Genomic DNA, 17406 nt, shown 5'->3' with positions numbered 1-17406 from the left:
ATTTGGAATTAGTAGCCAAAAAGGTTATTACTAGGTATGCTACTTTTGGTTGGTTGGTTGTGATGCTACATGACTAGAGCAGAGGATTCTGGGTAATATATGGACATCTGTATTAAATTGTGATAAAATTCTAAAGTTACTGCCACTTGAAACCATTTTAACAAACTATGTATGTAACTTGTTTACTTATTTCTTGCCCTTATATCTTATATTTTCTAATTAAAGCATCATAACTAACATTTTAATACTTAGAAAGTGTTAACTTTAAATTGTAATGCTTAGGAAGGGCATTAGAAGGGTTATTATTTTACTTTATTGTTTTAATCATGAATTTGTGGAAAGTCAATAAACTCCAACATATTGATTTTGCCTGGTGGCTGTGAGTTCAATGCAGTTGTATGCAAATGATACCAAGTTTCTGGTGTTGCATCAGAAATATCCAGTAAGCCTGTTTAACCCTTCAGATGACAAAAATAGATGTGGTACTCATGTGTGGTCTGTGAGATAGTAGTGACTGAGGCATGTTTTAAATCTGGCTCGCTTGTTGGGAGAAAGTAGCTGGCTGTTGGCTATAGAGAAAGAGCATGATGCCTATTCTTTCTTTGATGCAGTAACTTTAATTGGGGTTTATACATATATATCCTCCTGAGGAAATAAATATGTTTTAAAAACAAAAGGAATGTAACTAGAACAAACCATACTTGTACAACATGGGTATTTTTAAACAAAGTTAAGATAGGTCTGCAGTAAACTCTAATTTGTTTCAAATCAAAATGGAAAATAGAGGAACTGTAGTATCAATGTTGGAATTGATGTACAACAGGAGTATCAAACTCAAGGCTCGCTGGCCAGATCCGGCTCATGGGCGCTTAGATCTGGCCCACGAGGCCACTCTGGAAACAGCAAAGGACCGGCCTGTGGTGCCTCTGCCAACAACAACGGAGCCGTGTGCGCCCCCCTGCACCCCGTTTTATTCTTCTTGCATGCTCAGATGCAAAAGGGAGTTTCCCTTTTGCTTTGGAGCATACAAGAAGGGACAGGAAAGGAGAAAGTCAAAGAAGGAAAAATGGGAAGAGAGCAAGAAGGAAAAATAAGCAAAGAGGAGAAGAAAAAAGAAAGGAGAATGAAGAGGGAAGGAAAAAGAAGAATGGAAGGGAAGGAAGGAAGGAAAGGAGAGGGAGGGTGGTTGTCAGGGAAAGCCTGCCTTACCTGGCCACCACAGGTGCCCCTGACACAAGTCCTGTGTCACACCCACCATGGCCACGCCCACCCTCCAAGATCAAACACAACCTTAATGTGGCCCTCAGTGAAATAAGAGTTTTACACCCCTGATCTACAACATTCTTCAGGGCTTGTTATGACTGTATTTGAAGGAATGGCCTTTCTTATATACTCATAGCTATTGCCAAGACCATCTTCAGGAGCTCTGGTTTGGGTGATCTCCCATTCACCCACTTATCAGTGAGCAAGCTTGTTCATTAATTTTATTTCTTATTTATTTTTTATTTGGATTATGATTTTTTGCTATAGATATTTTGTTCTTAAAGTTCATAATTTATATTTGTCAACGGGAGTTGAAGAATTATTGTATTTCCATGTAACAACATAAAGTATATAGTTAACATTTGTGTGCATTTGTGTGCATGTGCTTACACATAGTTTTATATGCATTCTTTTGGGAATTAATTTGTGCTAGTTTAAATATGATAATGAACAGAAGTTCCAAAACTTTTGGGAAGTGACCATATTCAGATTGATTTGGATTCTTTGGTTCTCGTGTCTTTTAATCATTTGCTTAAATTAAGTAGTTGGAATAATTGACAATGCTATGAATATATGACAAGTATTTCTCTTTTTAAGATTAACTGAACATGTTGAAGTGCATAACAGCCAATTTGATTATATCTAGCCTTTTCTTTAGCTTTTTTAAATAGTTCCCCCTGCCTGATTCCCCCAGCTTTTTTTAATCACAAGTTTCTAATAACAGGTCCACTAGTCTTATGTTGGGAAAAATGAACTTATTTTACTATGCAGGATATGAGTAATAAAAAATAATTTTAGGAAATTCTTGGCAGATTCCAGTCTTACATTTTGGGATAATCTATAAACCTGTGCAGCCAGCTGTTCACTGCTATGTTCTTTAAATCACGAAGGGTTGTTGATTTTAAAGGAATGAGTTATTTCTAGCTTTATTTCATAGGCTGTAGATTTGCATGGCATTTGCTTAAGTACTGAACTCTATTCTCATTTAAAAATAGTGCTTAAACTTAGTTTAGCAGATTTTCAAAACATTTTGTATCAAGCTAAGGGAATATGTGTCTTTTTAAAATAAGGACAGAACTTTGTCCTCTCTGCCCCAGTAATGTTATGTCATAGTCTATGAAAACAATGGATTGCTTCAAATAATTCTGCAGCCTTCAAAAACCGTACAAAGACACTATGTTCTCATGCAATTTTCATAGGTTCTGAAGGCTACACAACATCCGGAGAGTTAGGAGGCCACATGATAGTACACCCTATTCTTCGTGATTTCTATAGTCACATGTGACTTGGGCGTGCTTTGGAGAATAGTTATTGGGTGTTGGTGAATGCTGGAGTGCCACCCAAAACATCTTGGCATTTCACTTTTAATGTGTGTCAAATATTCTCCATCACTGTTCTAATCCCTAAATTGTCTTATAATTTAGAAATGTAATTTGTCATGCATTGCAAGACTACATGGAGATTATCTATCTGTCTGTTTATGTATATACTTATATGCCATATTTTCTGGAGTATAAGACGCACCGGAGTATAAGACGCACCAAGGTTTTGAAGAGGCAAATTAAAAAAAAAGTAGCTAGCTAGGTAGATAGAGGGATAGAGAGAGAGAGAGAGAAAGAAAGAGAAATATAGTAGGGAGGGAGGGAGGGAGGGAGAGAGAGAGAGAGAGAGAGAGGTTAGGTAGGTAGGTAAATAAAGGGATAGAGAGAGATAGAAATAGACAGAGATAGAGAAATACAGTAGGTAGGTAGGGGGAGAGAGTGTAGGTAGGTATGTAGGTAGAGGGATAGAGAGAGAAAGAAAAAGAGAGAGAGAGAGAGAAATACAGTAGACAGGTAGGGAGAGAGAGTAGGTAGGTAGATAGAAGGATAGAAAGAAAGAAATACAGTAGATAGGTAGGGAAAGAGAGAGTGTGTGTAGGTAGGTAGGTAGGTAGGTAGAGGGATAGAGAGAAATAGAAACAGAGAAAAATATAGTAGATAAGTAGGGAGAGCGCGAGAGAGAAGGTAGGTAGCATGAGGCAAAAAATGCTACATTCATTGTATAAGATGCACCCAGATTTTCAGCCTTTCTTTTGAGGAAAAAAGGTGCATCTTATAGTCCGAAAAATACGGTATGTACACCTGTATGTATATATATGTAGGTACATACGTACGTATATACATACATACGTACGTATGTATGTATGTGTATATGTTCCAATAATAATACTATGCAATTCTAATTTTTCCCATCCTTTTTTACTTCCTAGGTCTAAGCGATCTAATACTGCAGTGAACGAATTTATATTTGAACTTCCAAATTTGACAATTCAAGCTACAAGAGCTCAGAACTTTCTAATGCAAACTATTTGGCAGAGTTGGGCTTATACTGGAAATTCCAATTCATCATTAGTGAATGAAAGTTTAATGAACGAAGTCTTCCAAATATCAGGTAATGACAACATTTGTATGTATCGTGTGTCATTCATTCATTCATTCATTCATTCATTCATTCATTCATTCATTCATTCATTCATTCATTCATTCATTCATTCATATGTTTAAAGTTGAGATACAGTTTTTAAAAAAAATTCTGATGTGATATAAGTAAGTTTGTACATGTAAAAACTGTACAATAAAATGTATTGAATATATTTGAAAAAACTGAATGCACTCATTTACCTAAATAAATAACATATTATTTAAACAAATTAACTGAAGAATCCTCCAGGTAAGCCATTGTATTTTGACTGGCATTAATAAATGTGCTTGTGTCATAATTTACAAAATTGACATTTAGGTTCTTGAAAATAAATCTTAACTAATAGTTTAGTTTATTTCATAGGCATTGCACATCGTATAACAAAATTAAATGCCATCTTCAGTGTACACAGTATAACTATAAAAATTAAAACACAAACACATATCCCTCACATGCTATATAATTGAAATTGAAAACCCTATATTGCATTAATATTACACTATACCATAGACTCCAATATAGTTACTGCCCTGGGATAGAATCAGTTTAAAACTTGCTTTACATATTGGTCAGCAAAAAAACCCTTTGGTTTTCCAACAAGACATTATCATAGCCAACTACAGTTTGCTTTTATAGTTGTTCAATGTATGTGTTTAAAGATCTTTGGTTATCACACCCTCCTTTTTTCTAAAGTATACTGTTCAAAATTTAAGTTAGTAAGAGACAATACTATCCCAGTTTGTAATTGAAGAATTACATTAATAATGTTCATTTAATTTAATTTATTCAATTTAGACGCCATCTGTTTCTAAACTGATGGAAGGCTGTGTTTATCTCCTCTTTGAGAGTTTTCCTAATGTAATTCTTTGTAGTAAGTTTGAAGTTTGGATTCTGATGCGTATGCCAGGAAAATATTAATGCCATTGCACATAGTTTTATTTTATGTAGAAACTGAACCTTGAGAGTGCATTTTTCCTGCTGCATTTAAGTAATTTGTAATTTTGTTGACAGTCCAATTCTATTAATCTCTGTGTGGGGGTTTTAAACAAAATTGCTTGCAGACCTCTAATTTATCTGCTTAAAATGATCAAATAGGCATTTGGAACCCTCATGTAAATGATGTATTAAAGTGAAAATAAAACCTATTTTCCAGAAAGTAACTGCAAAACTATTTTATGGAAGACTTCATGTGGAATACTGTAATGGTTGAATAATAAATTTTACCTCACAAAAATGAAATTCAATAATACAGTAGCTTTCTCAGTGCAGTAGCATCTGGTTAAATCTCAGGAGAGCCAATATTTTCCAACTCATTAGGATCATGTCGTTCTATATGTCGTCAACACTGACTTAGCCAAGCTACCTTTACTTGCATAACCACCAAGCTATTAAATAGGTCTCTTGTGGAGTGAAGTCAAATATTCCTCTTATTTTCCTTTTTCCTTGGAAGAAAAGAAGAAAAGTACATGTTGTAACATTTAAACATCTGGTCAAAACCACATCAGGGTAATGTTGAGGAAAGTAACAGAACTCAGAATTCTTCCCAGGTGTGCATATAAAAGGGTTTTGGATTTGCTACATAGGTTTTTAGCCAGTTAAGAGAAAGATTGGAAAGACAGGCAATTGCTGTTTTAATGCCTCTGAAATCTGTTCTTCCTCCATCCTTTTCTTTCTCTCCCCCCCCCACCTCCCCATCAGACACATTTCTGAACTGAATCGTAATGCAGGTTGTTGAGCTTTAATCATTTCCTTCCAATCATCTGGGTTGAAATGTGTGTTCCACGTGATATGTCCAAAACTGACACTTATTCTGAGCACCCTGAGTTAGATTTTAAACTACATACAGTATTGTTTAAGGTATCATTTCAGGGACTAATGAGTTCAGTGCTGTTCTTACCTGTTGCTGTGCCATGAGTACATTAGTTAACTTGATAGATAATTCAATTGTGTCTGAAAGCAGTAAGCTTTAGATCTGATTGTCTTTCTTTAGTTCTAGACCCTCACCAGTGAAAATTAGCTACTTTAGCCATTGGACCTGTACACCTAGGACTAGAGAAAAGTCTCAGGAAAGTCAAATGTAAAAAATATAGTTAATCAGTTGAAAACCCCTCCTCGTGATTTAAAATGACTGTAGGAAGAAAGTGGCAGCCCAGTAATTTTCATGCAAATCTGTGCAAGAAATGAGCACTGCAGTCTTGAGCCAAGACGTATGATGACAGCTGAAAGAGTTTCAAAGAGTGGTGGCAAATATTGGCAGTTGAGTTTTAAAGTAAACTGGCTCAGCCTGTTGTCCTCCCCACTTCTTGAAAAAAAGTTGCCCCCACTCTTAATCCCATGCTTTCATTACCTGTCACTTTTTTCAATGAAAAGCCAAGTGATTATTTTGTGTTATTTAGGTTTAATTGTATAATGCATCACACTGAAAGAAAAAAGGAGACAATACCAAACATTAGCATCATTGCTTTATATTTACCGGTAAATTGCCAAGAGTTTTCTTGTCTGGATGTCCTGTAAAGCAAATCTAGAGCTTTTTTCCTCCACAAAGAAAAGGCTGCCAACTTCTAACAGTGAATTGTGGTGTACTTTATGTTCCTATTCTGGCAAGACATTGTCATAATGTCACACAAACCTCAAACCTGAACTAATTAATCTATCCAATTAACCCGGAGGGGGTAGATTGAAACCTTAAACAGAACTGTGTTTGTTTGGGGCTAAAGTAACATTCCTCATGCCAAGCAAACTATTTACCTGAGGGTTAACTGTCCCTTCTGATATCTGTGATTTGAGACAAAGTCCCCTGTTAAAGCTTAATATTCTGCCTCTCTGGTGGATGAAGTTTTAACTTCCCTAAATTGTATGAAAGGTTGGAAAAAAAAGAGTACAAGGATTGGATGGATATGAAAAGTACCACATCTGCTATTTCCAAAACCCTTTCTATTTTACACATTTTACTTGCCTAGGAAGAATTAGTAATCTGGACATTTGTGGAATGAGAGAATCATTGAATGTTGCAAGGTTAATAACTTGAGCAGAGAAATGTTCTGGCTATAATGCATAGCAGCAGTGTGTCTACTGCTAAGGTCAAGAGTCATGATGTGGTGGAATGACTATGCTTGACCCTAGTTAAACTTTTCTGCATAGCCATTTTGGACAATGTGCAGGATTCTTTTGAGTGCTGTAATCTTGCAAACATTTATGTGTATGTAAATTTCACAGAATATATAAAATTGCCATTGTACATGTTAATGGCTACCAGGATTCTATAAATCTTTTATGGAAAATTTATCATTTGATTTCCTGTTTGAAAGAATGATATTCATCCAGACATCGTTACAAACATTGTTGATATTATGGCTACTATTTTCTGATTCTATGCTTTCAAAAATCTACTTCAGTATTTTCACTGTTATAATTCTTTGTTACATTTTACAGGCTTTTCTGTACCCACACACTTTAGTCCCTTCTAGGGTCCAGTTTTTGAAATGATGAAATTGCTTATCTTGAAAAATGCAAAAACGAATATTTCCCACAACAAACTGTTATTTACATTTAATTCCAAAATCTTATCGTAAATTGTTGTATATTCCAATTTTGTCTCTACCATTTATAACTTTCTAAAAATAAAAATATTATTTAGCTTTTTACTGTTTATTTCAAATTCTTTAAATTCTTAAGTTTAAAAATTTCTTTATTCAGGATTGAAAGCTGATTTACCTGGTGCTTTGAAACATGGTCTTCTGAAGATCTCTAATAGCTTAGAAATAGTTAATGAACAATTCATGAAAAAAGTTATCTAATAGCTTAAAAGTAGTTAATCAGCAATTTTGTGATTAGAAAATGAGGTTTGTGAATTTAGTGTCTTTTAAAAGTGTCTGCAGTTGCAAGCAAGAGAGTTAATCCTGTTGTTTCCCAGCTCTCAAACCTGCAGAAAACTTCTGTTCTGTCAGAAGAAATAACATATGGATACTTATTTCTTTGATAGTAAATGGAAGCAATTTATTGTATTCTGAATCTAGTATATACGTAATTTTGCATGTTCCATATTTTTTTCACATAAAAACTTTTATCAGACAATCTTGGCCAGAGTAGCTTTACTTCTGTTTGATGCATGAAAGCCCAGAATAGAAAGGAGAACAAATTATCATCCAATTTACAAATATTTCTGTGTGTCGAGATGTTTCTTGCCATCTAGAAACTTCCATTATAGTGGCTTTTTACAAGCTTATTTCAGGGAATTGTCTTATATGGCTGTATTTAACTGTCAGTTAAATATAGTGTTGGAAAAAGTAGTATAAAATGAGCAGGTTAAAATATTATGGGTTTTCCAAGTACAAGCTGATAAAGCTTTGACTTATTATAGTATATCGGATTTAATTGTGGTTGAAAAGAAGAAAGTGTGGATAATTGATGTGGCAAAACCAGGGGATAGCAGAATAGAAGACAAAGTATTGGAGAAGATCACAGATTATCAAGATCTGAAAATTAAAGTTGAAAGATTTTGGCATAAATTGGCCATGGTGGTTCACTTTGGTTAACAGCACCTTTGGTGCCATACTAAAAAAGTCTTGGAAGCCACTTAGAAAATCTCTGCATTGACAACATTTCCACCTGTCAATTACCCAAGGCTACGTTGCTTAGATCCGCACATATTCTACATACTAGATCCTTGGGAAGAGCTCAATGCATGTCAAGGCCAACACCAGCTAAAGAACCAACAGCTGTGATTTTACATTGTTGTAATGATAATTGGAGAAAATCAAAAAAATCAAAAGACCTGTAAATAGATATAGAATGACTGTCACAAAGAAAAAGCAAAAATAGTGCTGAAAACAACAAGCCCTTTTTATGCAATCCCAAAACATCTAGAGCACTACTTGAACATCATTGGTATTGACAATATCACCATCAGTCAATTGCAAAAGGCAACTTTATTTGGAACAGGTTGTATTCTGTGGCAATAACTTTAACACTGTCCAACAACCCCTGCCCATTCAAGATCTTTGGAAAGAACGTGATAGGTTGATAAAAATGCCAAATCAGATCTAAATATCTGGCGGACTATGCAACCAACCACAATTAATTAAATATATGTGCTTCCCAGTTCCCAGAGATTCTTGTCCATTAGCAGGAATAGCAGCAACTGGTTTTTCATTGTTTTTATCATCTCTTTCTAAATCCTTTTCTTTGGAAGGATAGATAACACATGTGTTTTAAAATAGATCAGTGGATAATTTATGTACTAATTTATTTAGATTGTATAGCTTGGAACAATATGTTATATAAAAAGCACCTATATTGCCCTTTTATGCAAAAAAGGATCATTTAATAGAATTACTGACATTAGTGGAATTGAAAAACTGAAAGAATTGTAGGTTCATTTTATAAATGGCCTCTGCATTAATTGCATAGAATGAAACTTGGGCACCAGAAAAAATAAATGTCCACTAGGATTGTATGCATCTTAGTGTTGTGTGGCAGCTGTAAAATAGAGATGTGTAATGTTGTGGCGAAATGTTGCAGCTTTAAGAAGTTGTTGAAGATGTTACCTTCTCACCCATGTGCACTTAGAAGAAATTTTTGGCTTTCAAAGTATAAATATATCTCTAATTCATAATACTTCGTACTAAAACAAAATCCTGTTTTGCTTTGCTATTTTAATAATACTAGCATCACCTCTCTAAATAGAAAAAACATGCACAATAGTTTATATAAGGGTAATATTGAGACAGTTGTATCAGTTGGTATTTTTGTATTCATGTTGAAATCACTTTTCTGTTAATAAACAGATTGCTATTAATTTTGTTTTGGAGCTTTTGAGTCAGTCTTGACTTCTAATGACTACCTGGACAAGTCCCAGCATTTTCCATGGGAAGGTTTTAAGAACTGGTTTGTCATTGCCTGATTCCTAAATAACTGTGTATTGAGACTTAAACCAGGGCAGGGCTTAGAGATCAATACTGGACCATGGGTTTATGCAGCTAGTTTCTTCCATCATAAATTCTTGTGTATACTGATTTTTTTCATTACCAACATTGCTAAGATGACTATAATGAACTTGAATATGAGAGCTAATGAATTAGTGAATGAAATTTTTGAAGCATATCTGCTTGTTTCATATTTTAGTTTAATTGTTTAAATTAATTAAAGGTTGTGCTCACAGAAATAATTTTGTAATAGGACAAACTTGCATGCTTTTGTAATGGTAAGTTTATACTTTAGACTTTTCTGTCAGACATAATGGAGTCCTTGGAAAGAATATTACAAGTTTTCTATGTAGTGGTTTAGGTTTAGGTTTAGGTTTATTGGGATTTATATGCCGCCCTTTTCCCTGAGGGGACTCAGGGCGGCTTACAACCACAGGGGAGGGGAAGTGCAAGGTCAAAACAAACACTTTGTGAACAAAAGAAAAATAATAAAACACAGCTTTCATTCAGCAATCAAACACTCGGGCGGGTAATTGGAAGCCTATCCCCAGGCCTGCTGGGAGAGCCAGATCTTGAGGGCTGCGCGGAAGGTCTGGGTCGTGGTGAGGGTGCGGATCTCCATGGGGAGCTCGTTCCATAGGGTCGGGGCAGCAACAGAAAAGGCTCTCCTCCGTGTGGTCGCCAGTCGACATTGACTGGCAGATGGATAGTGGGCGCACCTCGGTTCGCCCACGTTACACCTGTCCTCCGCGAGCTGCACTGGCTGCCTGTTGGTCTCCGGGTGCGCTTCAGGATAATGATGACCATCTTTAAAGCACTCCATGGTAGTGGATCTAGGTACTTGAGAGACCGCCTTCTGCCGATTACCTCCCTAAATCGACCAATCAGATCGCACAGACTGGGCCTCCTCCATCTATGTAGTGGTTGCATTGCAAGTGTTCCTGAGAGAAATGTGGGTAAAAAAAACTTAATGTGATGCATTTCAATATTGAATTAATTTCTAAAGGAATGTCTGTTTCTTGTTCTGAAGATAATACTGCATTAATGTATGCTTGGCATATGAAAATGATTATGGAAATAAGGGTATGGGCTCTGAGCTGTATTTTCAGTTGGAATGTAATACAGCTTCTGTTAAAGACCCATGTAATTCAACACCTCTGCTAATAGAGATATTAATGTTTTGTTTTAAGGGTAATGATCTCTTCCATCGTTACATATTTTTCTTGTTTTTATTGAGCAGGATATTGCCCTATATAGTTTTAAATAAATTGCATTGAAGGTTCCATTGTTGATTGATTTTGACACACTTCCTCTATTTTTTTTTCTTTGCTTGTAGCGAGAATAAAATGGATTCAATTTTCTTTCCCTTTGAAATATGTCATGTCAGGCTTTCCTTTGAAATGAGTACTGATGTTTCTTTCTTGCAAGACGAGATATTTTAAATGTTATGCCTCATAGAAGCTCTAGTTCTCTCTCAGAAGCCTGCTAAAAATATCGTTGTGTAAATCAAGTTCATAATGTTTTGTTGTTTTGTTCGGATGGACTAAATAGACTAGACTGAATTAAAATAGTGTTTCATTATGGCACATTAGAATGTAATTTGGTTGGGTTTTATAAATGTTTATGAAATGGCCTAGAATACATTAGATTAATATTCTTGTGTGCAGCTGTGGAATGGATTTCTTATGCTCTAAATAGCAACTTCTAGCAAGATGTTCATGAAGTGTCACTGCTTGAGTTGAGCAGTTCAGCTCATGTCCCTTGATTAGATCAGGCAAAGGAAAAATTACCGTTTACGTGCCAACTCATAATCTCCAGGAACAAATCAAAGGAATCTGCTTCAGACAATCCTGCATTTTGGAAATGCAGTAATAAGTAAGAATCAGCTGTGTAGTATGTTCAAAATAGGAAGAAGTATGATGACAACAAATTACTTGAGCCAGTTTTGTATAGTGGTTAAGATACTGTCCTAAAAACCAGGAGACTCTAATGCTGCCGTAGGCATGAAAACTGGTTGGGTGATCTTGGACCAGTGACTGATTCTGAGCCAAACCTACCTCTTATTGCAGAATAAATAGGGAAAAAAAGAATTATGTATATTCTCTACCTTGAGTTACTTATAAAACAATAAAAGATGGCATAATAATAATATTAAACAAAAAAATGGAAATATTATGCAGAGTTCTGCAGATCAGCAAGTCCAATAGAATATAATAGCAGTTAGACTAAAAGTTAGAAAGCCTAATTTTTTTATTGGTACTTAAACTTCTGTTGGATGAAGAACACTTTTTTATTAATATCTGGTGGGTACTATGTAGTAGTATGCATACAACATCTTCCCAAAAGATTAAAGAAAGACAATAATTATGTTAATTTTTATGTGCAATTCTCTTCAATTAAAAGTCTAAGCTGAGTACTTTCAATGGTTACTAAGAAGTTGCAAAGGTTGTAATAAGAATGAAATATTCAGCATTTACTTCTTTCATAATACATTATAATGTTTGAAAGCACAGGTGTGCATGGTTTAAATCAAATTTTAGATTTCAGCAAGTTTATCTTTTATGGTAGTAATCATAAAGACCATTTTAATTCTAGCAAATCTTAAAAGTAAGATTGTTTGAAGTAGCTCTGTTTAATCTTTAATGATTCAGAATACATACATGAGAATCTGTATATAGGTAGCATATAAGATAATATTTTCAGTGGCATCAGATATTAGCAAACTTTCAGTAAAGTAATGAAAGCAAATTCAAATGCAATATGCATTGAAAGAACAAACTGTGAAATAAAGCCGAATATTAGTTTCTGTTGTTTCCACCTTAATAAATTATTTGCTTTATCTCATTTTTATCATGTTGACCTTTTCTCCATACCCATGAATTCATTCAAGGAAAATTCGTGAATGTGTAACATAAGTCTGTAGAAACAAAAAAGATTACATTTTTTTTACTGTTCCTTTGCATTAAAATAATGCAAACTCAAAGCAGTGGTAGTTCCCTGATTTAATTATAAAGAGATGCAGAAGATAGTATTTTCTGGCGGCAAAGGAGTTTTCAAAGATTAGTTAGTTGTGTAAGTTCCAAACAAGTAACAGAGCACACATTTTGCTAACTTAAGACATTGGCTTAATTTCATTAACTGTGGTCTAATATTTTGTGCATCCTACTCTTGGTAAACCACAGTGGTATTTTCTGGCTTTTGCTTCAAAGCTTTACTGTTTTTCATCCATTTCTATTGACCAAATGTGTCATAGCAACATTCACTAAGTCTGGAAAATAGACTTTAAATGTTTTTTGCTCTAATGAAAAATCTAGCATGTAATGCACTTGCCGATGTAATTAAGTTAATACTGTAGAATTTCCAAAATCCTGACTTTATTGCTTCATGTTTAGAAAATGTTATGTTTCTATGAAGTAATTTTTTAACATGCATTTCTTAAAGTACAAAGCAGCTGAATTAAAAGGGCCTGTTTGTCACAACAGTCAGCAATATTATGGCGTATTATTATAATGACTCTATAAATTAATGATTGCTCTGTATGAATAAGGGGGAACCCCCCCCCCCCGAATGAAAATAGGTTATGATAGAAACAGAAGCAGCCATGTACATTATATGTGAAGCCTGAAAGAGGTCTGGCTTTCTTAACTTTTGAGATTGCTTCTGCAGCTGTCTTGATGAACATTAGTTTTTAGTTTGCAAACCTCTAAAGCTTAAGATTTCATTTGAACTTTGTTTATAGTCATTATAGATATGGTGACTAGAGAGATTTAATTATAATGTTTCCCAGACCATTCAACTAAAAGAATAAATGCAAGAGTTAACTTTAAAGTGATTCCACTTTTTCTCTGCACCATTATTAGAGGGTAAAATAGATATGCTCAATTACTATTGCCTTTCATCTTCTAGGCCTGTTGGTTTGTCTGTTTAGCTCGAAAAACTGGATGCAACATCCACAAAGTTTTCTTAACCTGACAGTTGTCAAGTGGTTCACGTAACAACTGAAATCCTAGTTTTGCAGCAGAATGGGTGTCAAATAAATAAATAATGTCAAATATGAAATAATGTCAAATATGAAAACTGTATGAACCCACACTATACTGAACTACTTGACTATTAAATGTGAGGTAGAAACTGTGGAGTATGTATTTATTTAATTAATTTATATTCCATTTGATACCACTCACTCTGGGCAGCTTTGATATTTATTTGATATTCACCACTTGCTGTAATAAAAATCTCATACTGAAGAACCACTTACATTGTAGTGATTAGTATTGTAGAAGAACGGCTCAATCAATGGAACTCAGCTCAATTCTCCCTTGCCCTCTGTACAAAAAATGTTAGGAGCTTTCACAGTTAGAATATGCTTCCTTACCCAATGAATGGGAGTACTGCAAGAGTATGTATTTAAGTGTCTCCAAGGGCCATCTGATCCTTTTGACTTCCTTTTCCCTGACACTCTATCTGATCAACTTCCAAATAGTTTCCTCAAAAGGACAGCCTTATTTGAACACTTGTTATGTACATGGTCCAACCTTCTCTATTTGTTTCTCCAAGGGAAATCTACCCAGTACTAGCCTACTGAACTGATGGGGCAAAAAATGGAAGAATGGCAGGAAACCCAACCCAGCTCTGACAATCTATGTGTGTTTCTTTCATAGAGTTCTATCCTGAGGCCTCTATGCCAAAGTAGAGTAAGGTATGAGACATGGATACAACATTGGCAATGAACAATCATGTCCTTGTCATAGTTATATCCTTTAATGAGAAGTATTAGGAAAGAAACTAAAAGAAACATCCATGGCTGTGGTCAATTAGGCAGCTGCTCTTTGGCAGTTTTGTGAGAAGTAGCTGGTGGTAGCATGGCTCTACTACAGTACTAAAAATATTTTTTTGATTGAATTGACTGATGACTTTGCTGTGGAATTGTATAATGCAGTGTAACTAGAAGCAATACTTGGACAACCCAGAGGAACGTTGGTTGCCACTAACTACTGCTGCTATGCACATAGTGCGTTTTACTGAGAGTTTGGAAAATCCAGTCACTTCATAATTGAGTAAATAAAATAGCATATGCTGAAATATGCACTCTTTCTTGGAAATGTTTAAGAAAGTAAAAAAAAAGTGTGAGTGATATTACATGAGTTTTTCCGAACATTAGGCAAAACAAAGTGGTTGCCTTAATCATAGAATCCTGGCCAGAAAAAGATTTTATCTTAACTCTTGTCATTTCTTTTGATGAAAGAAAGGTCTAGATATTCTGCACCCCAACACCAGCCTAGCTCCCTTAGGTTGATGAAGGATGATGTGCTGTTATAGGAAGATATAAAATAGTGTGTAGCAGTGGTAGGTTTCCATTTTTTTACTAAGTGCGTGACACTTCTGTGCATGCGTAGAAGCATCTGGGTAGATGGGCAGAATCTCCCGCTGCCGCCCCTACTGGTTCACTCGATCCAGGCCGAACCGGGAGCAACCCACCTCTGTTGTGTAGTATACAGTGGGCTTACTATTCTCTCTGAAGAGAATTGTATTGTATCTTTGTTGTCTGATTGGGCTGTGATCCTTTAAGATATGGAAAGCAGATTTACATATTTAGATTTATGAGCCCTGGTGGCATAGTGGTTAGAATACAGTATTGCAGACTAACTCTGCCCACAGTCTGGAGTTTGATCCTGATAGGTTTAAGGTTGACTCAGCCTTCCATCCTTCTGAGGAATTGAAGGCTGAGTCAGCCTTGTACATATTTGTTTGCTGGATCTTCTTAATTAGGAATTATTTGTAGGTGACTTCTACTGCTGGCAGGGTGAAAAAATACCTTTCCTTAAAAAAAAAACTTTCCTAGAAAAATTGAAAACACAATTAAAAAAGAAACACAGACTGTTGAGAATATGTCCCAGTGGAATTATTAAATAGGAGATTTCAGGGTAATTCTTGCCTTTCTGCTATGAAAGCAAAGTTGCCATTTGTAAGTCTTGGTTTTATATATTTATACCAAAAATGTGCAAATTTGTTGTTTAAGGTAGCTGATTTGAAGCTTTACAGAAAAGAGAAAAATACTACAATGAACATAGCAAAGCTTGATAACAATTTATAATTTGTGGTGCTATAATTAGTACACTTAATGAGTTACTTGTGGTAAGAGGGGCAGCCAATAAATTTGATCAATAATGATCTGCTCCAGCATGAAATAATCTTTAGCATTTTGCATGTAATAAAACTTATTTTACATGTGAAGCTACTTTCGTGTTACAAAACAATCACTATTTTCCTAGTATTAAAAAGTGTGATTTTTTTAATAAATAGACATGACATAAAAATGACACAACCCAGAAGCTATTTTGGAAGGCTAGGATAATCATAAATTTGCCATCCTTGCTTTTCCAAAAATACTAACTCATATTGTTCTCTCTGGATTTTAAACAGCTGCTGAGGTTTTCATTATGCATTTCACTTGGCTTGCTTGGTTACAGCTGTATATTTATGTACATGCACACCTGCAGAGACTGCCTGACAATAATAGTGGTGTGAATGGTAGACAAAATTATCCTGGCAATGCTGCAAATAAGGATGTTTCTGGGTTTGAAGTTTGAATCTCTGAGAGCATGAGATGCCAGCTGGAGTTTACGTGGCATTGCATGAATGTAAAACTGCCAACTGACTTCATACCAAATAAAAAAAAAATCTTGTATACATCCTTGTTGTCAGAATTATGAAGTTCTCATTATGGAATTATAGAGTTCTCATGACTAAAATCTTTTAAAATAAACATCAGTTTAAAAATATTGAATGAGAACGGTAAATATTTTAATGAATACATATTTTAATATATTAAGTGAATAATATTGTAAGGATTTATTTTTGTATGTAGCTTTTTTCCTATTTACTTTATTTATACAGCCTTTTTCTTATAGCTCGGCATCCTTTGCTGAATTCATTTTATGAGCTCTAAAATGTGAAAATGAAATGTGTTCTGCTACATTAAATGTGCCGTCTTATTAAATTTGAGGTGGTTTAATGCTTGTTCCAACTCCTGAGGTCTTATTCTTTACATTTTATTTCAGTGTGGGGCTTTGAAGGATGCATATTTTCACGACATAATCAGAACATGATTATTAGATTGATATATTTATAAAAAAGAACTTTGGATAGGTATATTACATAAATTGCTAATGCTTACGTATCGTATTTCTTTCAGTCTTTCTTACTGAAATGTCATGACAATTTTGAAAGGTTTTCCCAACTCTGGTGTCATTGTATTTGTGTATCAATTAATTGGCATAAGTTCCAACAATGTCTGCAGTTGTGTATGCATGGTAATTTTTCACAAGTATGCACAAAATTTTGTAGAGGTAGGCCTCACTTATTGAACACAAATTTGTACTGGCAACTCTGTTGCTAAGTGACTTGATCTTAAAGAAAAGCATAATTTGACTGCAGCAGACTTACAACATCAATTCCAGCTGCAGTTGTTAAGAGAATCATACATGGTCGTTTAGTGAAACATCAACTACTACAACTTATGACCTCCTGCCGGCTTTTCTATTGACTTTGCTTGTTGGAAGTTGACCACGAAGGTCGTAAATGGTGATTATGTGACCACAGCAGTCTGTGACTGTTATAGATACACATTGATTGCTAAACATCCAAATCACAATAGTGACTGCAGGTATGTTACAACAACCACAAACAAGTTCAAGGACTGATTGTAAATCTCTTTTTTCAACATTACCATAACAGTTGCTGAACAAAGTAGTTG

The 17406-nt window shown here is 34.9% G+C and overlaps 1 protein-coding gene across 2 annotated transcripts in view; it reads left to right on the top strand.

The window, feature by feature from the left end:
• VPS13B (vacuolar protein sorting 13 homolog B) overlaps positions 1-17406 on the top strand; it is a 312128-nt gene that overhangs the window by 41077 nt on the left and 253645 nt on the right. For both annotated transcript variants that reach the window (XM_087706818.1, XM_087706819.1), the window contains exon 17: positions 3515-3696. In XM_087706818.1, coding sequence (XP_087562944.1) covers positions 3515-3696 — 182 coding nt within the window. The remainder of the gene's footprint in view (positions 1-3514; positions 3697-17406) is intronic.

The sequence above is a fragment of the Thamnophis sirtalis genome, unplaced genomic scaffold, assembly GCF_051295495.1.
Source record: "Thamnophis sirtalis isolate CommonGarterSnake01/CBP01778 unplaced genomic scaffold, rThaSir2_p1.2 scaffold_2, whole genome shotgun sequence".
Taxonomy (NCBI): domain Eukaryota; kingdom Metazoa; phylum Chordata; class Lepidosauria; order Squamata; family Natricidae; genus Thamnophis; species Thamnophis sirtalis.
The sequence above is the reverse complement of the archived record's forward strand: the minus strand, read 5'-3'. Positions and strand labels throughout refer to the sequence as shown.